This window comes from Tenrec ecaudatus, chromosome 3 (assembly GCF_050624435.1).
Source record: "Tenrec ecaudatus isolate mTenEca1 chromosome 3, mTenEca1.hap1, whole genome shotgun sequence".
NCBI classification, from domain to species: domain Eukaryota; kingdom Metazoa; phylum Chordata; class Mammalia; order Afrosoricida; family Tenrecidae; genus Tenrec; species Tenrec ecaudatus.
The window spans coordinates 183,165,040-183,192,293 of record NC_134532.1 but is presented as its reverse complement, the minus strand read 5'-3'; the positions used below and the strand labels follow the sequence as shown (position 1 = coordinate 183,192,293).

General features: G+C 47.2%; 1 protein-coding gene across 2 annotated transcripts in view; it reads left to right on the top strand.

Moving 5' to 3' along the window:
* Positions 1 to 27,254, top strand: part of FAM114A1 (family with sequence similarity 114 member A1) — an 81,518-nt gene that overhangs the window by 1,328 nt on the left and 52,936 nt on the right. For both annotated transcript variants that reach the window (XM_075544438.1, XM_075544437.1), the window contains exons 2-3: positions 10,730 to 11,070; positions 20,077 to 20,164. In XM_075544438.1, coding sequence (XP_075400553.1) covers positions 10,738 to 11,070; positions 20,077 to 20,164 — 421 coding nt within the window. In that variant the 5' untranslated portion in view covers positions 10,730 to 10,737. The remainder of the gene's footprint in view (positions 1 to 10,729; positions 11,071 to 20,076; positions 20,165 to 27,254) is intronic.

Here is a 27,254-nt window from a genome sequence, read left to right as displayed (position 1 = left end):
CCCAAGACCCCCACCAACCTGAGGTAACTCAGGAGACAGGTTTCTCTTCAAAGAGTTCTTTCCGCCCCATTTCTAAGCCACCCCTTGCTTTTCCCCTTTTTCTGTTCCCCCTTCTCCGGCCCATCAAAACCCCAGCTCAGAACAAATCTGATAAACTTCTAACATTGGAGGCTTTAAGCACAGGAATGAAACCCAACTGCTGAAATTTGAGGCACAAGTGAGCTAGTCTAGAAGGAATTTGAGGGTAGGAGGGGGTCTTAAAGAAACTTAAGGATTCAGACCATAGGTGTAACAATTAGTTTTCAACACGGAGCTTTTTATCAAAAATGGCTTCTCTTCAATCAATATAAAACATTGTATTTCAGTTCAGCAAATATTTGAGAGCCGGAGACCAGGCAGGTATTAGCTGGTCTCAGCCTTAGAGGAAAGAAAGGAAGTGCTTCTTATAAATGCAGTAGTACTTGTATACCAGTCGCAACCACCAAAAAGAAAAAGTGTTTGTGTGTGTGTGTGTGTGTGTTGGGGGGGTGTTGTTACTAAAATACATTTAAACATGAGATGAGTTCTGTTATTTTGAAGGTATAGACAGGGCATGGCTTTGTGGGATTGTCCAGTCAGTTGGCACAGACTGTATTTTTGGATTATTTTCCACTCCCAAGTTCAGTGAGTAGTCTTTGGCATCCTAAAAGCTTGCTAGTGGCCATCCAAGAGACAACCCCAGATCCCTAGTCTGTTGGAGCAGTGGATGAGGTAAGCCCAGGAAACGGAGAAGGAACTGCACTGCAAAGACTGCAGGCCACGATGAACTACTGCCGCCTTCTCCATGAGACCAGAATGGCGCCCTGAAGGCTCTGATCAAGGAACCTGTGAATCAATCCTGAGCAATGGGATAAAATACGGAACAGAATTCCAAATTTTTATAGAATCCAGACTTCACTGGGACCCTGAAGACGAGGGGAGCCCCCGAAACTATCAGTCTGAGAACGCGTTTGAGCATGAATAGATGTTGCCCCTGAAGTCATCTCTGAACTCAACAAGGGTTGAGCTAAATGAGTTAAGTGTGTCTGGTGTGAGCTTTTAAATCCTCCTGAGAAGCACCATAGGAGAGTGAACAGTCAACTGTTAAGCCCAGAGCCCAGGTGAGAAGTTTAGGGGTGGAGAGGCTCAGCCCGTGGTGGTGAGACCAGGGAAGTAGATGGCGATAATGGCAACTCCATTGTGAGGAGTGGAACCGGTGTGGCTGTACATATGGAAATGGTTGAGAGGGAGCCTTTTGCTCTGTATATATTTTCTTCTTTTTAAAAAAGAAGAAAAGCCATGGTGGAGATCCAGGCAAAGCATCACAAGCCACATAAAGAGGGAGCCATGAATTCTTCGGAAGGAGCAGGGCAGACTGGGGAATTTCAGAATCAAAGGTGATTGGACACCAAGAAAGGAAGGGAAGCTGGCCAGGCATTTGGAGGCTTGAGCAGCCAGGCAGAAACAGCAGCGGAAGCAAAGCTGAGGTGTGAGGGTCTTCAAGGAAAAAGGTGATGCGGAGTCCCTGAATGGGGCAGTTGATCAAGTACTCAATCACTACCCGGAAGGTTGGCCGTGCAAACCCCTGGGAAGCGTCTTGGAAGAAAAGCTATCCGCTCTCAAGGGGAGCCCTGGTGGCACTGTGCTGACGCATTCAGCTGCTACCAGTTTGAAACCCCTAGCTGCTTTGTGCGGGCCAGACGGGCTTTTTCTACTCCAGTAAAGAACAGCAATTTCAGAAACCTACAGGGGCAGTTCTACCCTGTCCCATATGGTGGTTGTGAGCTGGCCTTGGCTTGATGGCAGTGTTGGGTTGGGTTTTTTGCAATCTACTTTCAAAAGCATGTGAAGCCACCATGAATGGAACTTGACCGGACAACTGGTTTGGGTGCGGAAGTGAGGAAAAGCTGCGTCAGACAAGAGGGTAGCCTGCATTGCAGGATGGGCACAGAGGTTGGGATTGGAATATGAAGCCCAAACAAGGGAGCAAAGAGGTCCCACCTAGGTTGGAGAGGAGAATTCCTGGCAGGAGGCAAAAGTGCCTGGGGCTGGGTGTCTGCACTTGGGAAGCCTTGCTATGCATGCAGACAACCTACTGCAGCTCGGCTGTCCTGCCCCTTCGCAGGCAGCCCCCTTTTTAATCCAGGAAGATGATTCCGCACAGGGCATGGTACTACCCAAGTTTTGCTCCCCCAAGGAAGCCCATTAAAAGAATCCATCCAGTTCCCCCACTATTTCATAAATGACATTTTAAGATCCAGCAAAGCACAGAGGCTCTCTTCAAGGTGCAGGCAGTCCTTTGCATGGAATAAATGCAGATTTATGAAAAACTGGCTATCCTGTCCTTGTTCTCTGCCACCATGGACTGGACTGGTGTTCGGGAACCAGAACTTTCGGTCATTCCATCCCATAGCCTTGCTTTCCACAGGATGACACAGGGAAGCCCAGTGGGAATGGATGGGTTGTATGCTCACCAAGGGGTGGTGGGACCAGAGGCCACAGCTGTTGGCCTACAAGCCTGGACTCTTTGCACCTCAGAATCCCAGCCCTCCCTCCTGTCAGTTCCTTCACACACATGTCATCAGAATATCGAGTGTGCCGGGCCTTCTTTGCACGTGCTCCTTTGCGAGGCTCTGTCGCATCATTATTTAACGGTCTCACGTTAGCTCCTTAAACCGCCTTTTCCTCTTCTGAAGGCTGAGGACCACGTTTTGGTTTTCAGACTTCTTTTTGGAGCTGTGATGCTGCCGCTTTACTACTGAGCATATTTCTGGGAGCGATTTAGGTGATGAGTTTACTTATGAAAAACTAACTTGCTCCCAACCCCACAAAGACTGCTTTATCCGCTGCCCCCTTCTCCTGCCTGTGATGTTTACTGAGGAAGCCTCCCCTTTCTGTGGGTTGAGCATGTACCGGCATCAAATCCTGGGGATGGGGCTGCCGTAACGAGCACTGCCAACCAAAACTCCGAGAAGTCTGACCAGACCCGAGGGGCCCCAGAAACACAACACCTTCCAGGGCTGTGGCCTGGCCAGACACAGTCTTGTCACTGCTCGCCCACAGCCCGCTATTCTAAAAATTTGAGGCCAAAGGGAACAGTCCCCAAAATGCCATTTCTCCTGTTATCATCACACCCCGAATGGAAAGAATATAATATGGACATGTTAACAGTTGGAAAGCTATCGTATAAGAACTAGGAACAATTTGATGTTGAAAAGGGGCTAGTAGAATAATTTATAATGTTCTGATAGATTTACTTGTTCAAGCAGATACTTTAAATCTAATCTTTTGAAAATGTATGAACGATCTGGAAATATGTTTAGTGGGATTAGCTTAGCCTGGTTTTTACAGAGGGTTTTCAGTAGAAATCACCAGCCAGCTCCTCAGGAGAAAGACAGGGCTTTCTACTCCCATAAAGAGTTACAGACTCAGAAACGCAAGAAGGCACTTCTACCCTGGCCCACAGGGTCACTATGAGTAGGCAGTGAGGGTGTGTTTTTTGGGGTGGTTTCAGATTTCTGGTTGCCTGCAAAGATGAAAGGAACAGCAGGTTTGCGCTCCCTCCCCCTGTACTTGAGGAGAACTGGCACAGGGCATTTTCAGCCTCAAAAGTGGGTGAGGACTATCAGGTTCCTCTGTCACCTTCCAACCCAGAGCTAAAACCCAGTTTTCCGTTGGAAGCCTCTACTTATTCACAACTATATTCACAGTTAGGCTGAGTTAAACTGCTTATTTTTAAAAGCTTGATTACATCTTAGCCATGATGGCATAGTGGGTTATGTTCTTAGAATCTTGATTAGATTTTGGCTCAGCCCTGGTAGCAGAGTTGGGCAGCTAACCCCAAGGCTAGCAGTTCAAACCCACCTGTCAGAAAAAGGTGAGACTTTCTGCTCCAGTGCAGATGTACACCCTCAGGAACCCTTGGAAGCAGTTCTGTTCTGACTCAGAGTGGATGTGAGTTTGCTTTGGGGTCGCCAGGAGTCGGGAAGGATGCGATGGCAATGTGTGAGTTGGTTTGGGTGAACATGGTTCTAGCAGAAGGTCAACTCTTTCTTTATGTGCTAGGGAAGCCTTAGAGAATACACGCATGAGCGAACATGGCTGTGTTTCAATAAAACTTTACTTGTCCAAACAGACAAGATTTGGCCTCTGGGTCCCAGTTTGCCAACTTCCTGTTGTGGACTGATTCTGACTCAGAGAGGTCTTGACCACGTTTCTATAAACTTCCCAAGGACAGTAGCGTTCCAAGTTGTGCTTAGGTGCCAGTCAGCCAGTTGCAACTCCTGGCACCTCTTAGGTCCAAGAGAAAGAGTGGTGGTGGTGGAGCCAGGTGCAGTGGAGTCGGTTCTGAATCATAGCGACCCTATGTCCGACAGAACGAAACACTGCCTGGTCCTGCTCCATCGTCACCATTGTTTTATGTGTGAGCCCTTTGTTGCAGGCACTGTACTGCATCTCCTCTAGGACCTTCCTCCTCTCCGATGCCCCTCTACCAAGCACAGTGCCCTTCCCCAGGGACTGGTCTCTCCTGACAACATGTCCAACGTACGTGAGATGAAGTCTCGCCATCTTTGCCTCTGTTCTGGTTGTACTTCTTTCAAGACAGATTTGTTTGCGTTTTCACAGCCCGTGGTACTTTCAGAATTGTTTGCCAATAATAGCGTTTTAATATAGCTTGAATGCATCGATTTTTCTTTGGTTTTCCTTATTCAGCGTCTAATTTTCATGTTTGTGAGATGACTGAGAAAACCCTGGCTTGGGTCAAGCATACTTTGGTTCTCAAAGTAACCTCTTTGCTTTCCGACCCTTTCAAGAGGTCTTGTGTAATACAGTGCGTCTTTTGATCTTTTGACTGCTGCTTCCATGAGAATTAATTGTGGATCCAAGCAAGAAAAAATCGTTGACAACTTCAACCTTTTCTCCATTTATCTTGATGGTAACTATTGGACCAGTTGTGAGGGCTTTGGTTTTCCTTCCATTGAGTTGTAAGCCATCCTGAAGGAAGGCTACAATCCTTGATCTTCATCAGCAAGGGCTTCAAGTCAGCACTTTCAGCAAGCAAATGTGTGTCATCTGCTTATCACAGGTTGTTAATAAACCTTGCTCTCATCCTGATACTGCATCCTTCAGATAATCCAGTTTCTCTGATTATTTGCTCAAGAAATAAAACGCCCTCCATCAATTCCATCCCTTCCCATTAACCCCACTACCTACCTACATAGGAGGAACAATCAGGAATCAGGAAAGGAGAGACTAAGGCAGAACTTGTTTCTATTAAGACTGACATTAAGAAGATGGGGAACAAAGTCATTGCGTGTATACCCCTGATCATGTGTACCCTCCTACTCCATCAAACTCACTTAGTAAAACCCCAATCCTAAAATCCCAAGCCTAAAAAAATTCTACCTCGGCCCATTCTTCCTGACTACGCTTTTGAACAAGACAGGGAGGAAAGGCTCACTGAGCTAAAATGCAAGGAGAAAAAAAAAGAACATATTGTCATTGAGTAGATTCAGACTTACAGTGACTTTATAAAACTGTCTCTATGAATTAAGATGTTTATATTCAGACATTTCTGTATGGTGGCCTTGTATCACTCTTTAATAGTTTGTAGACTTTGGTTAGACTTCCTGTTGGCCCCTTGTTAAGTTTAAATATCTTAAACATGTACTAGCAGGAAGGATGTATACATTTTTGCCTTTCTCATTGTTGACTTATTAATAGGAATATTATGTCTGAATTGAAGGTCTGATGGGCAACTTAATTTTTTTTAAAAAAAGGACAATCTAACTCAGTAAACCAGGATGAAAAGAATGTGTAGGGTGGTTTGGACCCACCTGTAGTAAGACAGTTCTTGAATAGGAGGTGTGGAAATAAGTATTTTTCCCTACTGTCATTTCAATTTGTCTTTTAGTTTCAAAAATGACTGAAAACTTGTAGAGTCACTTACTGCATGTAAGACGTGCCATGACATGCTATGTAAAATGTGAGAAGGAAACGAGGAAGAAACGAAACTCTTCATAAAACATAACTAATCAAAGTGGATGGGAACTGTCCAAGGTGAGAGAGAGGCAAAGCACTCTGGGACTTCAGAAGATGAAAGCATTATGTCTACTTGGGAGAAAGCGAATGGGAGAGGAGGTTATTTTAGCTGGGCCTTAATTGTGTACACCACACACGTTGAACCAGTGACTACCCAAGATTCTATAGTGGAAGTGTCAGGCGTGGAATGGACACTTACATTGTATTGTTGAAGTTTAGGGACAGACATTGCAGGAGATACGCCTAGAAAATCATGTTAGGGTCAGACCACAAAGGACCTTGGAGGTTGGCTGGAGAGGACTTAGAGGCTCAGCTCTCCCTCGATAGGAAGGAGAGAGCCACTCCAGATGTGCATGTAGGAGCGTGAGGTGAATGGAGCTGTGAGGGAAAGGACAGAGAAGTCAGCTGGAAGAGCAATAGAGTGGGTAGACAGAACACCCTGGAACATACTCAAGCAGTCCATATGGATCTTAATGAGGATCTGGTCGAAGGTGGTGGATGTAGAGTCTGAGAAAGGAACTTTTAGAATTGGCCGCTGGTTGAATGTGAGAGAGACCAGGGGCTTTGTAGGTAGTGCTCTGAAGTCAGACATGGGGACAAATCTCCATTCTGCAGCACACTTGAAGTGGGATCTTCAAGCCTCAATTTCGTCACCTGTAAAGTGAAGTTCATAATCTCTAACTCGGCCAAGAGAGTACATTAAAAGAGTTTGGACCCTGCAGACACTAAATGAGCTCTTCGTGTTCTAAAATACAGACCGAGTGGAGGTTTAGTCATTGCCAGCACTGACGCTTTAAGCCTCAGTGATTGGGAAATCGGGAGGCCTTCCTGACAGTGTAGTCGACTACACCTCAAGCTGCCAACCACCAGGTCAGTGGATTGAACCCATCAGTCTGCTCCGAGGGAGAAGCATGAGGTTGTCCGATCCCCTAAAGATTTACAGTCTCAGAAACCCAAAAGGGTAGTTCTAGAGTTTGCCCTACAGGGTCACTATGAATCAGAATCAACTCCATGGCAGTGAGTTTGGTGACTTTTTGTTTGGTAAAAGGAACAAAAGGCAAGAGGAAGACCTAGTATTAACAGTAAGACAAAATATTTCCTTTTAGACAGAAAGAGATGTCCAACTGTCCATTGAAAGTACAGATTTAGAGTTTGGCTCTTTTTTTTTTTTAGATGTTTCGGGATATAGCTCACATGTGAAGTTCACCTTTTGAAAGTTCAGTGGACTTTCGTATATTCAAGTATGCATTCAGTTTGTACGGGCATAGTTGGCTTAAGGCCGCCATTATCACCGTCTAGAACCTCAGCTTCTGAAGAAGCCCCATGCCACCAGTGGTCGCATCCCATTCCCCTCCCTTTAGCCCAGGAAGCCATCCGTCTCCATGGATTGTAGTTAGGTGTCATCAAGACGGCTCCGACCCATAGTGGCCGTACACAGCAGTGAGATTAAAACCGTGTACAGTCCTGCCCGATCCTCACAGTTGTTCTTGTGCCTGAGTGCATTGATGCAGCCACCGTGTCAGTCCATCTCCTCGAGGGCATGCCTCTTTCACATCCCCTCCACGTTACCAAACATGATGTCCTTCTCCAGGGACTGGTCTCCTGACAACATGTCCAAATTATGTGAAACAAAATCTTGCCATCCATGCATCTAAGGAGCACTCTGGCCTTATATCTTCTGAGACAGAATGGGTTTTGTCCTTTCAGCAGTCACGGTACTTTCAATCATCTCCAGCAACCACAATTCAAATGCATCCATTCTTCCCTCTACGTTCTTCAGTGTCCAACTTTCACATGCATATGTTGCAGTGGAGACTATCATGGCTTGGGTCAGGCTCATCTTAGTCCGCAACAAAACATCCATGATCTTCATTACTCTAAATAGAGGTCTCGGGCAGCATATTTACCTAATTCAGTATGTCTTTTGAGCTCTTGACTGCTGCTTCCATAGCATTGCTTGTGGATCCAAGCAAGACAAGATCCTTGACAACTTCACCCTTTCTCCATTTATCATGATGTTATATTGGTTCAGTTGTGAGGATTTTGGTCTTGCTTACATTGACTTGTAACCCATACTGCACGTTATAATCCTCTGGCTTCACCAGCAAGTGCTTCACGTCCTCCTCACTTTCAGCAAGCCAGGTTGTCTCATCTGCATACCGCAGGTTGTTAATAAGCCTTCCTCCAAACCTGGTGCCACACTTCATATAATCCAGCTTCTCTGATGGATTCGAAGTCTATGTTTGAGAGAAGTCATGTATGAACCTGATGCAGGAATGGGATTTACCCAGGATGAGACTAATATGAGCAAAGAAAAATAGCGTTGGAGAAGAACTTTCTGAATGGACCAGTGGTTAGCATGAGACACGTGAGTTCCCAGCTTGGCCCCATGTGGCCAGAATGATAAATGACTTCATGTACTGTGGTTTTAGGAGCAACCTGGGATTTGACCAGTTGGTAAACGAAAGTACCCACTGATTTGTCTGAAACTTGACTTAGTGTACACTGAAAACACTGTATCTTCATTTTAGCCTAATCAACCTAATTTTCTTGAACTAACCCATTTAGAAAGGAGCCTTTTGCCACGGGTAGCTATGTAAAAATTTAAGTTATTTAAAATAAAACACAAAATGAAATTCAGCTCCTCCATTACACTCGCCACATTTCCGGAGCTAAATCGCCACATTGGCTAGTGGCTGCTACATTGGGCAGTGCAGAGATAGAGCTTCCTTGCCTTCACAGAAGGTCAGGTTGAGCAACAATGTTCTGGATGCTATCAGTAACTTGAAGGTTTCAAGAAAAGTATACTGTCCTGAAGGTTACTTGGAAATGGCGACATAGCTAATTTATTTTACTTTCATTTTATTCTTGTGTTTTCTTATCTCTCCTATTGCTCAGCCAGAGCCAGGCCTTCACCAAGGGATTGCTGTTGATCCAGCATGGCACATGTCTGTCTGTCTATCTTTGTGGGACTCTGACACCATCGCTAAGCTAAACTGGTTTTGTTGTTGTTAGCTCTCAAGTCCCTCCTATGCTTAGACTCATGCTAGTTTTCTTGTTAGCTTCCATCAAATCCGTTTCAACTCACGGTGACCCAGTGTGTGCAGAGTAGAACTCCCTGAGTTTTCCAAGGCTGTGACCTTTCAAATCTCCATCCTTCCACCCAGTAGCCGGGGTGTAACCTCTTAGACCACCCGGAGACTTATCGTAATGCTGAAAATATAATTAATAAAGTGAGAGCAGGTAATTGCATCGACAATGTTCTCAACTCCCTTGCACACATCCCTTCTTGACTATTGAGAAAGCTGAGGCTTTCTATTCTCTTAAAGATTTATAGTCTCGGAAACCCACAGGACCATTCTACTCTGTCCTATAGGATCACTATGAGTCAAAATGTACTCAATGGCAGTGAGGTGTTGTGTGTGTGTGTTTTGTTTAATCATGTCCAGTAAGCAATCCACAAAACTTTAAAGCTAGGACTATATGTTTGTCTTTATTTCCTATTGCTCTTATAACAAATTGCCACAAAGCTGGAAACTTGAAACACCTAAATTTATTCTCTTGACAGTTCTGAAAGTCAGAGTCCAAAATTAGTTTCACCATGCTGTGCATTAGTTAACTGCAAGGTCAGTGGTCCAAACCTGCTTGCCACTCCAGGTGAGAAAGCTGAGGCCGTCTGCTCCATGAAAAGAGTTAGAGACTCAGAAACCCTGTACAGGACCACTACGAGTCTGAAACAACTCGATGGCCATGGGTTTGGCTGGGCTCAAGTCAAGGTGTTGACGGCCCTGGCTCCTTCTACAGAATTTAAGGGAAGAATGCTTTGCTTGTTCTCACCTCCTAATAGCTACCTGTCTTCCTGGGCTTGTAGCCCCATTATTTTCACATTACTCAATCTCTGCATATACTATCATATTACCCTTCTCTCGTCATCATCAAATCTCCCTCTACCTTCCTCGCATAAAGACACCTGTGATTACAATTAGGGCCCATCTGGATTATCCCAAATTTCCTCTTATCTCAAAACCCTTCACTGCATCCACGTTGCCATATCGCTCTTGCTGTCTGAGGTAAACATTCACAGTCACCGGGGATTCGACGCCATTGTTGTTCTAAGTGTTTTATTTACAGAAGAACGTTTACCCCTGCTGCTGTTACGTAGCATTGAGTCCCTCCCAAATCCTAGTGATCCTGGGTACAGCAGAATGAAGCACTGCCCGGCCCTGCACCATCGCACGGTTGTTGTGTCTGAGCCCATTGTTGCAGCCCCGGTGTCAGCCCGTCTTGCTGAGGGCCTTCCTCTTTTTCACTGTCCCTCCACCTTACCAAGCGTGGTCCTTCTCCAGGGCAGCTCTTGCCTCACAACCTGACCAAAGTCTCACTAGCCTTGCTTCTACGGAGCATTCTGGCTGTGCTTACTTCTTCCAAGACAGATGTGGTGCTTTCAGCATTCTTCACCAGCACCCTAAGTCAAATGCATCCATTCTTCCTCACTCAGTGTCCAACTCTCACTTGCATGTGAGGTGATTGAAAATGCCTTGGCTTAGCTGGGCCACACCTTAGTCCTCACAGTTCCCCCTCCGCTTAATCTAATTATTTATCATTTGGGATTACAGTTTAGCAATTCAAATGAAAACCTAACGTGTGTGTTTCTCCTTGTGTTGCACAGATATTAAAATGTCTGATCATGGCAGTGACACCTTAGCCCCTGGAGGCCAAGCCGAAATTACAGAGACGCCCAGCAATGATTCCTTACCCGCTGATGCTGAAGGGCACTGTGAGTCAGCTACGATTTTGAAGGAGCCAACGCCAGCTGACCCCAGAGCAGATGTGTGTGAACATGCAGCTGTGGAGAGTGCAGAGACAGCTGACACCAGTCACCCTGAGCAGCCCGGAGAGTGCCCCTTCCACGGAGAAGTGACTGAAGACACACTTGCCGAGTGCGTCGACTCTGTCAGCCTTGAGGCAGAACCTGGATCCGAAATTCCCCTGAAGGAACAGAATCTTCTGGTAGGAGCGGTTCCTTCCATCCACTTCATCCTGAATTCTTACCTATAGGTACCACATGCAGAGCTTTGTGCTAAAGTCTTGCCGATGGGGCTTACTGGCTCAAAATATAGTATATCCTCATCCCCGTCAGCACAAAAATGTGTGTGGGGGTGAGAGAAGACACAGACGAGAGCACTTACTTAGGACAGTGACATTTGTGTCCTTGTGTTCTTATTGTTCGTAATCCTGTTTTTGTTGTGAGTGGCCATCAAGTCAGCTCCAGCTCATGACCTTAGGGGTGACACGGGGAAACTTGACTCAGTTGTGCCTTCTTCAGGAGCTTTGCCATGTTTGCACACATTGTTGCAGCTCAGGTGTCAATCCATGCCACTGACGGTTTCCCTCCTATTTGGGGACCCTGTGCTTTATGAGCAAGACCCTTGATGAGATGGACTGACCTGGCGGCTGTCACGAGGGGCTGAAACATACAGTTGTGAGGATGGCGCAGGACTAGAGGTGTTGTGTTCTGTTGTGTAGAGGGTCGTTATGAGTCGGAACCAGCTTGATGGTACCTAACGACGACGACTACTTTCCCAACCATGCTGTCCTTGCTAAGGATGGGACTTTCCTGGTGATGTGTCCAAAGTAAGCAAGTTGAAGTCATGGAGTCCTAAAGAACATGCCGGCTGTCTGTCTTCTACGGCTCGTCTGTCTGCCCTTCTGGCACTGCCCAGCGTAGCCATTGTTCTTCCCCAGCACGATAGATCAAAGGCATTAATGCTCTTCCCGTCTTCCTTTTTTCTGTTTAACGTCCACATGTAGTAGCATCAAAACCGAACTTGTTGCTGCCTAGTTGATTCCTACTCTAGAAACCCTACAGAACAGAGTAGAACTGCCGCCCACCCCCCCCACCCCCTCCGGCCAGGCTTTCTAAGACTGATGTGGTGGTGAAGTGCCATGTTGCTAATGGAAAGGTAGACAGTTTGAACCCACCAGCCATTCCATAGGAGAAGGATATGGCAGTCTGCTTGTGCAAAGGCTTACAGCCTAAGAAACCCTATAGGTCAGCTCTGCTCCGTCCACTAGGGTCCCCGTGAGTCAGAATCGACGTGTCAGCGGTGGGTTTGGGTCATCGTTAGTGAAGCAGATGGCAGACAGACATTCAGATTGCGGTTTTATCCTCGCATACCCTTCTGGAGCCACAAGCAGAATCCGCTCCCACTCTTCCTCCCACTCCTCCCCCTCCTCCTCCTCCTCCTCCTCCTCCTCCCCCTCTCCCCCTCCCCCCCCCATCTTTTTACCCTATTCTCTCTGGGGGATAAGACAGGCTTCCATCCCCTGATTAGTAGCCTGGGTCACAGCAATACGACCGTCTAAGCTGGGTTCTCCTGACGTGTTTGGTAAAGTGGAGGGCCAGTCAAAGTAAGGGAAACCCCAGTGAGATGGATAACAGCAAAGACAGTGGGCATGAAGACAGCACAGGACTAGCCAGTGTTATGTTCTGCTGTAGATGGGTCGCCATGAGTCAGAGGCCACTGGATGGCAGCTGACAAGACAACGGTGTCCAACATCGATAAAGCCAATTACGGAGAAGGGGAAATCCCCAAATGCTCACTGAATCATCACGAAAACTTTTCTCAATGGAAAATGTAGACTGTCACTTGTTGATTCTTGTCCTTCCCCACAGAACAGCTCTACATGCACTGTCAATGAGTTGATGCTGACTCATAACAACCCTACAGGATAAGGTCCAACTGCCCCGGTGAATTCCCAGCTCTGCCTCTTCATAGGAGTAGAAAGTCTTGTCTTTCTCCTGCAGAGTGGCTGGTGGTTTCAAAGTGCTGGTCTTGCAGATAGCACCGCCCAACTCCATTACCGCTGTGCCACCTGGCTCCATCAGAAAGGGAAGAGTAGACTATTTATGCGACATAAAATGACTCTCCGGGGAGCCAAAGAGGAAGGGACAGCAGGCAGTTCACACTGGGGGCAGATTTTCTTCCTCCTGCCCACTGTCGAGTGTTCCCTCCAGTTCTGTGTACTTCCCCCTTCTACGCCTTCCCGGACCTGCCCATTTGTTGGTGTGTGATGGCGTTGTGTTGCTGGCATGCTGCAAGCTATGTATGCCACTGGGGTTTCCAAAACCTGCAGGGTCATCCATGGTGACCAGGTGTCAGCAGAGCTTCCAGTCCACGAAAGGCAAGAAAGAAGAAACAGGCGGTCCAGTCCTGATGGATTCACCACTGACAACCTTTAGTCAGAGACAGTGCTGGAAAGTGAACCCTCGGGGGACAGGCACTCAAAACATGGCTGGGGAAGACAGAGCTGCCACCTTCTGAGTGACACGCGCGGGCCAGGCTTTCAGGACTGTCATTTGCTGATGGCGTATGTCGCAACATGAGAAGAAACAGCTGCAGGTACCCATTACTGATCTGCACATTGAACACACCAAAGTGTGAATCTAGGAAAATTGGAAGTCAGCCAAAATGAAATAGAACACATAAAGAGCAATATCTGAGGCGTTGGCAAACTGGAACGGACTGGGATGGGCCATTTTGAGTCAAACCGTTATCTGGTTTATTATGCCTGTAGTGACAAATTCCAGAGCGGTGGTGACACATTCGTCATCTGAAAGAACCTGTCAAGATCCAGTCCCGATTACCGTGGTGTCAGTGGTAGGAGGCTATCTATACCCCGCAAAGAGGCCCAGCTAATACATCTGCTGCTTCAGCTCTACACACAAACCGCGAAAGCCAGCGATGAAGAAATTGAGTTTTCCCAGCTTTTTCAGTCCAATCTAGATCAAGCGTGAGATCGGGATGCATGACAATTACTCGGGAACTCCCTGCCTCGGAGGAAGAAGCCGCCGAGCACCTTATGCAGAGCTCTGGAAGCATTTTCAAAGACTGAAAGCCTGAACAAAGGGAACAGAACATTGTCCAAGATAACAGCCAGCAGGTGGCCCCCTCAAGTCTGAGAGCATTCCAAGTGTGACTGAGAGGGTTTCTTGGCGGGAGTCTACCATGGTGGTGGCTCGAGTCCGGTAAAACCTGGGAGAGCGGAGTCGCTGAGGTCTCCGTTTGCTGGTGGGGCACGGCTGACATCTATATTGGAGGAAGACAGCCCAGAGCGCTCCCTAGAGGCAGGGATGTGAGACTTCTTCTGCACTTTGGACACATTGTCAGGAGAAGGACGTCGCGTTTGGTAAAGTGGAGGAGCGGTGAAAAAGAAGGCCCTCGGGGAGATGGACGGACACAGTGGCTGTAACAGTGGGCTCAGGCACAGGAACGATTTGTGAGGATGGGCAGGACCGGGCAGTGCTTCGTTGTGTTGTGCTATGGGCCAGAACTGACTTAATGGCACCTAACAACAACTTTTTTTTCCCAGATCATTTTATTGGGGGCTCGTACAACTCTTATCACAATCCACACATCCTTCCATGGTGTCAAGCACATTTGTACCTTTGTTGCCCTCATCATTCTCAAAACACTTTCTTTCTACTTGAGCTCTTGGTATCAGCACCTCATTTTCCCCTCCCTCTCCCGCCCTCCCTCCCTCCCTCATGAACCACTGATGATTTATCTTTTTTTTTCTCATGTCTTACACTGTCCGATGTCTCCCTTCACCCACTTTCTGTTGTATGCCCCCCCCCAGGGAGAGGGTTCTAGGTAGATCATTGTGATCGGTTCCCCATTCTCCCCCACCTTCCCCTTCCCCTCCTGGTATCGCTACTCATTATTGGTCCTGAGAAGTTTATTTGTCCTGGATTCCCTGTGTTTCCAGCTCTGATATATACCAGTGCACATCCTCTGGTGTACCCATATTTGTTAGGTAGAATTGAGGTCATGATATTGAGGGGTCTGGAGGAAGCATTAAAGAACTAGAGGAAAATTGTATGTTTTATCAGTGCTATACTGCACCCTGACTGGCTCATCTCCTCCCCATGACCCTTCTGAAGGGGGATGTCCCATTGCCTACAGATGGGATTTGGGTCTCCACTCCATACTCCCCCCTCATTAGCAATGACATGATTTTTCTAACAACAACTCTTAATGGGAGTAGAAAGCATCCTCTTTCTCTTGCAGTCTGGCTGGTGGTTTTGAACTGCTGACCTTGTGGTTAGTAGCTTAACTCATAACCACTATGACAGCCTAGTTCCTAATTCCAACTTAGCATCCTCTTTATTTAGGACAGGATAAGATCCTTTCTGATACTCTGTGCATGTCATAGTAGAAAGAGTATAGTAGTTTGACAACAAATTTTGACCACCTTTAATTTCACCATCGAGAACCTTTTCAGACATTCACAATGCTTACTAACAGCCCGCTATGTTTACCAATTAAAACCTCTCTCTGCGCCCTCAGAACACTAATTGCAAAGCGTCAGGCGTGGGTGGAGATACAAACAGATGGTAGAAATACCTGCCTCTGAACTGTGACTAGATAGAATGCCAGCTGACCACCCCCAACGTATGTGCATTTTATTGGCAACATTTGGATTTGACTTCACCTAAGGAGGACACATAACATGGCAGTAGGTGTGAAGACGCATTCTAACATTAGTAAGTGAAATTATGATGCTAACTGTGTATTGCCATCGAGTCAGTTCTACCTCATAGTGACCCTACAGGGCAGAGTAGAACTGTCCCTGTGGCTTTTCTTTCTGGTAAATCTTGATGGGAGCAGAAAGCCTCCAGAAGGGGGACTCGGGGTCCGAGCTGCGGCTTGGTGGTGAGCAAGCAAATGTATGGCCCACTGTGTCACCAGAGACCCTTGATGAGGCTAAAGAAGCAGGAAAACTCGGAGAGGGCACAGAGGTCCTAGGAATAGCGTGCTTTAAGGATGCGAAACTGTTGGACGTTAGATGCCACTGAGAGGTCAAGCGACAAGAGGACTGCCGTGAGTCCAGGGGCTTTGCACAAGGGAAGCCACTGATGCCCTTGGCGAGGCTGGTTTCCTGGGACGGTGACTCCTGAAGTCTTGCTGTGGTGTCGGAGGGATGAGGGATCATAATTGCATGACTTTGCTGCTGTAAGCCATTCTCTGCTTAATGTCCAGTCTTCCCAGAGTTGGATGGTGCACACCCCAGAGGAAAGAGCCATACCAGAAGATAATTGATGTCATATTCACCCAGATAATTTGACAGAGCATGGACACCAGAGCTCCAGGCACTCAAAGCAATTAGCATCCTCCCAGTTGTCATACTAAGTCCCCCTCTTGAGTCCCTGTGTCATGAGTTGCTCTTGTCCTTGTTGGCTCCAGCTCATGGAGTTATGGTGCAGTGCACCGCATAACAAAACTGTCTGCTCCTCAGACAGGGTTCTGCTGCGACCCAAAGGGTTTTCGCTGACAGGGTTTTGGAAGCGATCATAGTCCTTTCTTCCTACTCCACCCTAATCTGGACGCTCCGCTGAAACATAGCATCATAGCAACAAGCAGGTCTCCACAGACCCATAGGTAGTAACAGCAGTTGAAGCTTTGCTTTGCTTGGGAATCACACCCAGGTTGGGAATCAGAGCCAGGTCTCCCGTATGAAAAGCAAGAAGGATTGGGTCTCAGAGCTCACATGTTTCACATCCCTGAATGCAAGTTATGCAAATAATTGATTCCCCATCAATTCAAGGACTAAGCCAAGTAGGTTGATCTTTTATCTCACGATAGGTACATTATCTTCCATCGAAGTGTTTAGTACCGTGTGTTCTGTGGAATTCTAAGATTTAGAAATGTTTTGGTGGCGTTTGTTTTTCTATATGATGATATCTTTAAATTTGACAGTAGCCTAAGATATGTATATTTTCTAAAATCTTTTTCTCTTTAATTTTAAAGCTTGTCGAACCTGATTGAATCCAGCGTTCTTCCATATTTTTAGGACCACACAGTGGTTACAGTTGTTTAAATGAATGCTCTCCAGAGGAGTTTGGAAATCCATTTTAATCACGTCAGAGTCTGATCGGCTGTTACCATGCGGGGTCCTTCTTTCTGAGAGTCCCTGGGTGGGCAGGACGTTCATAGAGTTCTGAACTGATGGCTTGTTTTCTGCTGTGGAATTACTGTTAAGGTGTGAGGATTTCACAGGAAGGTGGTGGGGGAGAAGCTTTAGGATGATTGCCTTTAGTGATAGAAGGGAGCCCTGGCCGTGCAGTGTGGCCAACTGGTAGTTTGAACGCACCAACTGCTCCCTGGGAGAAAGAGGTGGCAGTGTACTCCCCTGGAGATTTCCGCCTAGGAGACCCTCTGGGGCAGGTCCACTTTGCCATGTGGGCTCTCTCTGCATCAGATGGACTTGACAGCCAGCAAGCTTGGTTTTTTAAGTTTTCATAATTGAAGATCTGAGTAGGCCCATGCTGCCAACTCTACAATCTCTAAATGTGTGACATTAAAACCGCTTAACGCAGAGACCCTGTTCATGAAGAAGCAGATTTATAATACATATTTAACATTCAGCTAATGTGGTATTTATGTGACATTTGTGTATTTTTAGTCCCGTCAGCATTTGTCATTGGTGACAAATATGCTTTGTAGCTGATCAAGAAGGCACATCTCAATGTCAAAGGAACTTTATTCATAAGGCCATTGAAGTAGTCATTGATTACATCGCAAAGAAGTTCTAGACTCATTTAACATTTGTTTCCATTTGCTATTCAATTACCAGCTGTCAGGGCATATTAAGCATGGCAAATTTGAGTCAGAAGCTGTCACCTCTAAGTGTCTGAACCTTTACCTAATCACATAGGTAGTGATTTGTGCCCTGCAAGACTGGTGGTAATTACTGAGCTACATCTGCCTTCCTGCAGGTGTAAAATGGCCACTGGCCGCCATTGCTGAAGTTCATAAATCCAAGCAAACGCCAGACAACGAAAGCACGCAGCCCTGAGTAGGTCCATTCATTTTAACAGTGTTTCAAGACAGAAATGTCAGCCAACTTTCAAAGCTTTTTTTTTTTTTTTGCTTCTTAGTCTGAAAAAAAGTACTTTTTTCATTATTACTAGCTGATATTTATGGTGTGCTTATCCTGTGCCAGACACTCTGCTCACAGCTTCATGTGAATTATTTTCCAAGCTTCCTAACAGCCCTGGTATTTTGTAATGCGCAAATGAAGGCTTCCAAAGAGCTTGAGACACTGGTCACGCCGCACGACAGAGTCGGCGGTGAAACACAAGTAGTTGAGTCCGGAAACCTTTGGCCTGAACCAGTAGACGGCACTGATGGGGGGCAGCTGATGTTTACTTAGTGACAGATACAATAACTTATAAAACACCATGTTAATTTCCTTTTTTTTACTTACCAAAAAGGGTGGAGCAGGCAGATGGTCACACTGGTTCAGAAACACGGCTGCTTAGTGTCAGGCTCCAGGCCTATACTCAAGGCAAGTAGGAGGTAGGGGGAAGAGCTGGCCCCAGCCATAATGGTATCTTTTATCCTGAAAGTAAAAGCTTATCTGTTGAACCTCATCCGCATCTGCAAGGGTGGGAGATGGTGGGTGAGAGTTGTTGTTGGTGACTGGTGGGCCAGCCTGGTGGGTCCAGTGTGAGAGCAGCTACAGCCCACAGTGGGGGTCTTTCACTTTCTCCCCAACAACTTCTCTCTCTCTCTCTCTCTCTCTCTCTCTCTCTCTCTCTCTCTCTCTCTCTCTCTCTCTCTCTCTCTCTCTCTCTCTCTCTGTCTCGCCCAGTCTCTCTCTCTCCCTCTCAAGAGCTGCAATTCTCGAAGTAGCCACGCCCTGGTGTGTTCTTGCCTTGTTTTCTGGAGTGTGCTGTTCCCAGCTAGTAAAGGGAAGCGGTGGTCCAGTCATCCATGCAGGACTCGCTGGTTGTAACTAACAGCAACGAAGGCACGCCTAAGAAAAGAAGGGAAGCTCAGTCATTTTAATAATCATAGTAACTTTCACAGAGTACTTATTCTATGCGGGACAGCCTGGCAGGCTCTGGGGATCCATCCCGTGAACAAAGCAGTCCAAAAGTAGATGCGAGGCTGTGTGGGAATGTCGGGGAACTCCGTGGTAGGCAGGACCGCAACAAGGGTTGAGATGCTGTCAGGAATCCAAGCAGCTGCTCTCAGCCCGTCTCCTTCCATGATTAGCCTGCAGGGTGGGGAGAATATGGCCACTCCACATTGCCCGAGTTTGGGGCATCTATTTAACAACCGGCCCAAATGGAACCAGAATCTTGGAGGTCTGCTTCCAAATTCCTAGGCAAAAGAACATAAGTGATCTGAGCCCGGGAACTGTCTGACCTGTGGGCCACATACTAACAGGAGTCATTGTAAGTACAGGGGCCCTCAGAAAACTGCTAACTTCGTAAGACTTCCTGCTGCGATTTCCTGTCTCCAAGTGAATGGATGCTTTCCCAGACACCTCGCCTACCTCTGCCAAAGCTCCCCTGGCCCCAGCTGAGGTTTGAAAGTTCACACTCCCTTGAAGAGCACATTTGTTGGCCTATGAAAACTCAATCACTTGGGTAGAGGTTATCGGGAACTTTCTCAAACATTCCTGCAGCCTAACCTATGGTCGGGAGCCCGTGGACACAAAGGTTAACACTCCGCAGCGAACCATGGTTCAAATCCACCGGTAGCTCCATGAAACAACCTGATCCTGTAAAGATTACAATCCAGGAAACTACGGGGAGGTCTCCTCTGTCCCAGAACGTGGCTATGAAGGCGTTGTGAATTCTCCCTCTAGTACACACACCGCCCACACCCCACCACCATCAAACCAGGATTTCTTCTCCTCCGCACAGCCCCGTCATGGTGTTTTTGTACGCCACTCCCAGACGGCGAGAGAAGGGGCTCGATTGATTGAAATCTCCTGTAGTCACTTCAACCCAAGCCACCCCTGAGTAGTTAGGTTCCAAAGTGCAGTTCGCAGTGAAGGGAAGGGTAGTTGGCTCCTTTATGGCCGTAATAAACTGTAATGCTGATGAAACTTTAGTCGGGCCTTTTTCTCTTTTTAAATCCTTTCTTTGCAAACACGGGGTGCTTTCCCATTCAAGGATGAACCTTGAGGCTGACCTTGTGACTCCCGTTTCTTGCGCAGGCTGCGGAGTCCTCTCTGAGTGGAGGAAGGTGGGCAGGATGGGGGACCTGGGGCAAATCTCTGCTCTCGTCGGCATCTGCCACAGTAGGTAAGCATTCATCGTTTTATTTATAAATTGATAAGGTCCAGAACCCTAGTAGGATATTCCATTGTACTAACAGAGGTGAATATTAACTGATGAGGTCATAAGGGCAAACCCCTTTTCAGTGCCTCGAATGACGATGGGAGGTCCTGATTGAAAGAATAACCCTTCGAAGCAGCAGAGCCCTTTGGGGGTCAAACGACCCTTTCACAGGGGTCGTCTGAGACCATGGGAAAACACATACTTCTGATGGTCTTAGCAACGAGACGCCGCCCCTCTATCTGTCTCCAGGCAGGTCCACCCACATGCAGATATGCTGAGCTGGTGAGAAAGAAGCTATCTCAGCCTTCTCACTGACCTTTGGCTTATTTTTATGCATACTGTGGCAACATGTAGCAATGTAGTTTATTGTTGTTATATTAAGACTGTTACCTATGCTATACCATGCTTCAAGACAAAATGTCATTGATTTGTCATTAGAAATAAATATTTTACAATCTACAATTACATACTGTTTTTGTGATTAATCACTATGCTTTAATTATGTTCAATTTGTAACAATGAAAATATATCCTGCATATCAGATATTTACATGATGATTCATAACAGTAGCAAAATTACAGTGATGAAGTAGCAATAAAAACAATTTTATGTTTGGGGGTCACCACCACATGAGGAACTGTATTAAAGGGTCTCGGCATTAGGAAGGTTGAGAACCACTGCTGTAAAGGAAGGAGTCATTTCTTAATGTTTAAGTGAGGTAGCTGAGTCACAGAGCTTGATGACCTAGCCCGAAGTCAGCAGGGGCTGGTTTGGAATTGAAACCAAGTAGTTTTGTTTCAAGGCCCCGGGTGGTGCCAATGGTTACCACTGGTCTACTTACCGCAAGGTTGCCGGATTGAATCCACCCAGAGATGCCTCAGAAGAAAGTGTGAGCAGTCTGCTTCAGGAGAGTCAGTCATGGGTAACCCCACGGAGCACAGGTCTGCGCTGACACACATGGGGTTCCCATGAGTCGACTGACCCAAGGGTAACTGGTTTAAAAGAAAGAAGTTAGGACTTCAACCAAAATATTATCCTGCCTCTTAAAATATATGATTTAGGCTTTTAGAGTGTATTGCTAATGATGCGTTTATCATCCCACTAGATTTTTTTTTAATGTGCAACTCACCTATGCTCACTAACAGGATTCTAGAAGATTTCAATGAAAGGCATTTTATCAACCGAGCAGTGAAAGGAAGTAAAATAAGAAGATGCTGGTCAGAAGGCCAAGTCTAGCACAAGTATTGGAATTGAGCACAGAGCTTCATGCTGAGCTTCTTGCCTGCCACTAGAGGATGATCTAGTTCTCATTCATGGATAACGCTTTGATTATTGTGATAATTTTTTCACTGATATTAAAATTTTAGATAAATTTACTGCCACTCTTAACCATTCTGAGACAGTACAGTTGACAATGTGTTCATCAGTGTAGTTTTGTCAAAATGTTCTTTCTGTAACCATTTCTTACACCTCTTCTTTTTGAAAGATGAGGACATAACACCCAAATACCAAAGATAAGTTAGCCAATGTACTTCATTCTGTAGAAGGGAGTAGGGAGAAGGGAGAAAGCAGTGACAGGTAAGTTGGCTTTCAGGTACTCTAACTCAAGTCTTCACAAGGTCTCATCCGTATCTCATGGCCCCAAAGATCCTGTGATGGACCACAAAGTGGTCCAACTCATTGCTATTCCCCAAACCTGGGGGAATAGGACAGCCAACAAAGGGCCAGCTGTTCCCCTTGGTAGAGCTTGGACTCCCTGGAAGCATGGGAAAATTGCGTTCCCCTCATTCAGTCTACTCCAGGCATGGTAGAATTCTCACCCTCCATGCGTGAGAGTGAGCGTTGAGCCGACCAGTGCTTCTCATGAGTGGTCACCCTCTGACTGTCAATCAAGGCTGTGTGTTAGTAAATCAACCTATGTGTGTTAGTAAATCAACCTTGTGTGTTAGTAAATCAACCTACGGGTCTCTGTGGTCTCATCTGCCACCGACTGTTGGGATGGCCCAAGAGCAGGTAGCCTGTGCATGGGGTCGCCGTGATTCAAGGGCCCACTCAGTGATGGCTAACAACAAATATCGACTATCAATCTTCTCAGGAGGGCTCTGGTAGGAGCCAGAGAGTGGTCCAATCATTGTTGACCTCTTTGCTGAGTGCAGGTTCTAAAACCATGCTGGCTGCCAGAGAGTCAATTCTGACTCTTAGTGACTCAGTAGGACAGAATAAAACTGCCCCTGTGGCTTTCTGAGGCTGTAAATATTTAGGGGAGTAGAAAGCTTGCTTCGTCTTTCTCCCTCTGACAGGCTAGTGGATTTGAGTTCCTAACATAACCGCTTCTACCACCCAGGCTGGGAAACTAGATTTTCTCTATGGCTGATGGAAGGGACCAGGTATGCCTAGTGTACCACGTATGCAGATGCCAACATTAACCAGATTAACACCTAGGAGCCTCATCACAGCCCTGTGGGCAGAGTAGATGTGGCCATAGGGTTTCAGAGGCTTCATGCCAACAGATGACCACATCTCCCTCACGTAGCAGCTAAAGGCTTGAACTGCTCACCTTCTGATTGGCATCCAAGCACTTAACCACTGCACCACCAGGGCTGCTTGAATTTATGTAAAGTCCTCAAAACCATTTATACCCTGACACTAACTTCATGCATATTCCATTTCCTGTGGCCAAAAATGCATCTGATACCTTTAAATGGCAAACAAGTGCTCTGGGTGGAATGCTAAGTCAGGGGCATTCCTGCCCGGTTGTGTTCCTGTCCAGGCCTCAGCCTCCATATTTTTTCCAATTATTGGGCCCTTACCAAAAAGAGCCCTGGTGGCATAATGGTTACTTACTGGGCTGCTAACAGAAAGGTCAACAGTTCAAAACCACCTGCTGCTCCACAGGAGACAGAGGAAGCGTCCTATTTCCATCAAGAATTACAGTCTCAGAAACTCACAGGGGCAGTTCTACCCTGTCCTGTAGGAGGGATTATTGTGAGTCAGAATTGACTCAATGGCAGTGAGTTTGGTTTTTGGTTTACGACGCATTACTTTGAGGACTAAGGCGAGCCTGACCCAAGCCAGAGTATTTTCAGTTGCTTCATATGTATGTGAACGTTAGACATTGACTAGGAAATAGTGAAGAGTAATCGATGCTTTTGAGTTGTGGTGCTGGAGAGAAGAGCATGGAAAGTGCCACGGACGGCCAAAAGGACAAACAAATGCCTTGGAAGAAGGACAGCCAGAGTGCTCCTTAGAGGCCAGGATGGTGAGACCTCGCCTTAGGTCCTTTGGACACGTTGTCAGGAGAGACCAGCCCTGCGTGGAGAAGGACAGCATGCTGGGTAAAGTACAGGGGCAACGAACAAGAAGAAGGCCCTCAACAAGATGGAGTGACACGCGGCTTCCACAGCGGGCTCAGGCATGAGGGTGCCACGGGACTGCACAGGGTTTCATTCTGTGTGCAGAGGGCCCCTGTGGGTAGGGCCAGACTCACTGCCACCTCATTAAGCATTAAGGAGCCCTGCCGGCACGGTGAGGAAGCGCTCAGCTGCTCATTCGGCAGTTTGAACCCACCAGCTGCTCCACAGGAGATCTGCTGGCTGTAGATCTACGTCCATCACCAGCACCATCCGTTGCCACGGAGTCCCTTCCAACGTGAAGACTGCCCAGTGCATCCCTCAGGGTTTCCAGGGACTGTTTCTGGGAGTAGATCACCAGGCCTTTCTGCCAGGCACCTCTGGCTGGATTTGAATCTTTTTAAAGCGAGCAGCCAAGTGCGTGACCTCTCTGTACCGCCCAAGGACTGTATTGAGTAAGTGTGCTGCGTTGTTAAGGACCATTGAGTTAGCCCTGACATTTGGTGACATCAAGAACAGCCGAACAAAAGCTGCCTGGTCCAGAACCAGCCTCACTCGCATGATCCCTTACAGATCAGACCATAGGCTCCCAAATTTAGTTGACCAACTGACCCCTTTCAGAAAAAAATTTAATCAGTGCTTTCCTGTCAATGAAAACCGTCTGTACGATAGCCCATAATGCAGGGTAAAATGGAGGCATCTGCTTTTGCAGACCCCCTGGATCATTCCAGTGCCCCCAGGGGGTGGTACCGCCCACTTTGGAAACACTGGGTCAGACCAGGCCAATCCGTGGTGTCATCATAGACTGTCCCCAGGCCTTTCCCACTGTCCCTCTCCATCTGGGAGCACTGCTGAACCCTGCCCAGCATCACAGCAAGACTCATACCTCACTGGCAGACGGACAGGGTGCTGGCTGGGCAGGAGGTGCCAAACCCAAACCAAACTCACTGCCGTGGAGTTGATTGCAACTCCTGGTGTTCCCATAAGACAGGGAAGAACTGCCCCTGTAGGTTTCAGAGATGGTAACTCTTGGTGGGAGTAGAAAGCCTCATCTTCCACCCATGGAGCAGCTGGTGGTTTTGAACTGCTGATCTTGCCATTAACAGCTCAATACGTAACCCACAACCACTGGGCTACCACTATCCCCTTGGGCCAGTATAACCAAACCATACTCACAGTCACTGAGTCGATGCTGACTCATAGTGACCCCTGTAGAACAGGGTGGAACTTCCCTGTGAGTTTCTGAGAAGATTGTAACTCTTTACGAGAATAAAAAGACCTTTCCTTCTGCAGAGCAGCCTGTGGTTTCAAACTGCTGACCGTGCAGTTAGCAGGCCAACTTCTAACCACTCTGCTACCAGGGCTCCTTTTGGGTCAGTGTAGTCTATACTTATGATCCCCATTTTTCACAGAGGGCGGCATGCAGAACAGGCCCTAAATTACACCTCTGACCATAAGGGAGCCGGGACCTGAGCCCAGGCGACCTCACACCAAGGCCTATGTCTCTCTCTGACCATTGGGAAATACCTACACTCTATAGTACTACTTCAGCACTTGAGATCTGGCTTGCTTCCTAAAAAAAATAAAAAAAATAAAAAACTAACCCTCTGCCGTCTAAAGCACTTCAAAACTGGCATAGGTTGTGGAAAAGCAAATGATGTGCTTGCCATAATTGTGTCAACACGGGCAGATGTTCTGGGTGCTTCCAGTAACGCCATTGTTAGGGGCTTGTTAGGTCACCCTGTCTATGTACAGCAGAACGAAACACTGCCCTGTCCTGTGCCATCCTCACAAATGTGGCAGCCACCATGCCGATCCACCTGGAGCTTCTTCCCCTGCTTCTCGGGCCCTCTACTGAGCGTGATGCCCCTTTTCCAGTTACAGTGGCATGCAACAAGCGCCCGCTTCAGTTTGTACTAGATCCAGCGGGTCTATCATGGACAGAGGATTGGCTTTCTTATTAAACTTTCATGGTAAGTTCTTTTCACAGTAAACACAGAACTCACTGGAGCGTTTTTGGACCTGGGAGTGTTCTCCTTGTGCCTTCTGCGTTCCTTCTATAGAAGCTGCTCCTGCAGAAAGCCCACCTGTGCGTGACTACTCACCCCTGTTGGTGTGTTCGCTCTCGTTTCTCATCAGCGAGTAGCTTACACTTGATCATTTGACTTTGGGCCTTTTGGGGCCCTGACAGGATGTTCCATCTCCCAGCTTGCTTGACAAACATCCTGCCTGTAATCTGACATTGCTCGGGGGCAGCTCAGTGCAAACTGGTTCTGGGGCTCGGCTGCACACTGAGGCCTTTGGGTTTTATTCCCCGGGTCACACATAACCACTGGATGACGCTGACTTTACTCCTGACAAGCAGATGTGTTTTCAGGGGCAAATCACACCCCAGGGGGATAGGTGTGTTAGACTGGGTTGACTAGAGAAACAAATCCAGTGGCATCCATGTGGTAGTTACATAATCTGTTGTCAATTTGAGACTATTATGAGTGAAGGAGTGGAGTTTAGCCTGTCAACCAGGTCGCAGCTTGATGACCTTAGTTGGTGCTAAGGAGACAAAGAGCTCACTGGAGGCAAGACACAGCTCACTCCCTGCGAGACATTACTGCTAGACATTACCTGATAGACAGGTTGCTCACCACCCTACACCGTTATGTATCTTCAAGTTGACATGAAATGATGGAACCTGCCACAAAGGCATTCAGTGCTTGGCTTGATCAGAAACCGGGTCTCTAACCTGCACCAGGTGCTTGTTTATTGTTGCCCTTGACCTTGCTCTGTGTCTGAGGCACCAGGAAGATTATCAACACTGTGTCTCATGAGTATGCAACCATTCCACAATTTCATTAGTGGTTTTCGTGCGGCTCTGTAGATCCAGATATGCCTATAGGTATCCCCCTACCCCCCACAGATCACCATGATCTTGGTACCTGTCACCTTTAGCCCTTGTCCAACTCTGGTCCCTGTAGGTGTGGTCTCTGAGATTGTAGGACCTTTGCACATGGTCCCTTGAGAACCAAGGTCATAGACCCTCTGGCAGTGGTTTGTATTACTGTATTTCAAGTCACTACAAAATTGCATGGAAACCCCAAAGGTGTCTGAGTTAGACACCTTGCTCCTTGAGGTTTTCATTGGCTAATGTTTGGGAAGTAGACTGCCAGGTCTTTCTTTCAAGATACCTCTAAACCAAAACCCACCATCCCCAAGTCCATTCCAACCCAGTGACCTGACAGCACAGGGTAGAACCCCTGGGGTTTCTGAAGCTATAAATCCTTATAGGAACAGACAGCCTCATCTTTCTCTCTTGGAGTAGCCGGTGGGTTCGAACTGCTGCTGTGATGGTTAGTTAGCCACCCAGCGCGTCACCCACCACCACGTCACTGGGTCTCCTCTGGATGCATGCAAATGTCCAACCTTCCCGTGAGCAGAGGGGCCTGTTAACTTTTGGCCCCACCCAGGGGCCCTTCCACACACACAGTGCCTTCAACCAGCATGCGCTATTCTCTCTGTTTCCATGGATCAGGAGTCCGGGTGCTGGTTAGCTGGAAGCCTGTTCAGGGTCTCACCAGGCTAAAACCACGGCCGCTTGCTCATCGGAGATTCAAGGTCAGCTTCTAGGGTCATGTAGGCAGGATCTTTGAATCCTGGCAGAATCCTTCAGGCACTGCTAGTTCTGTGCAGTTGTAGGAAGGATGTGCTCA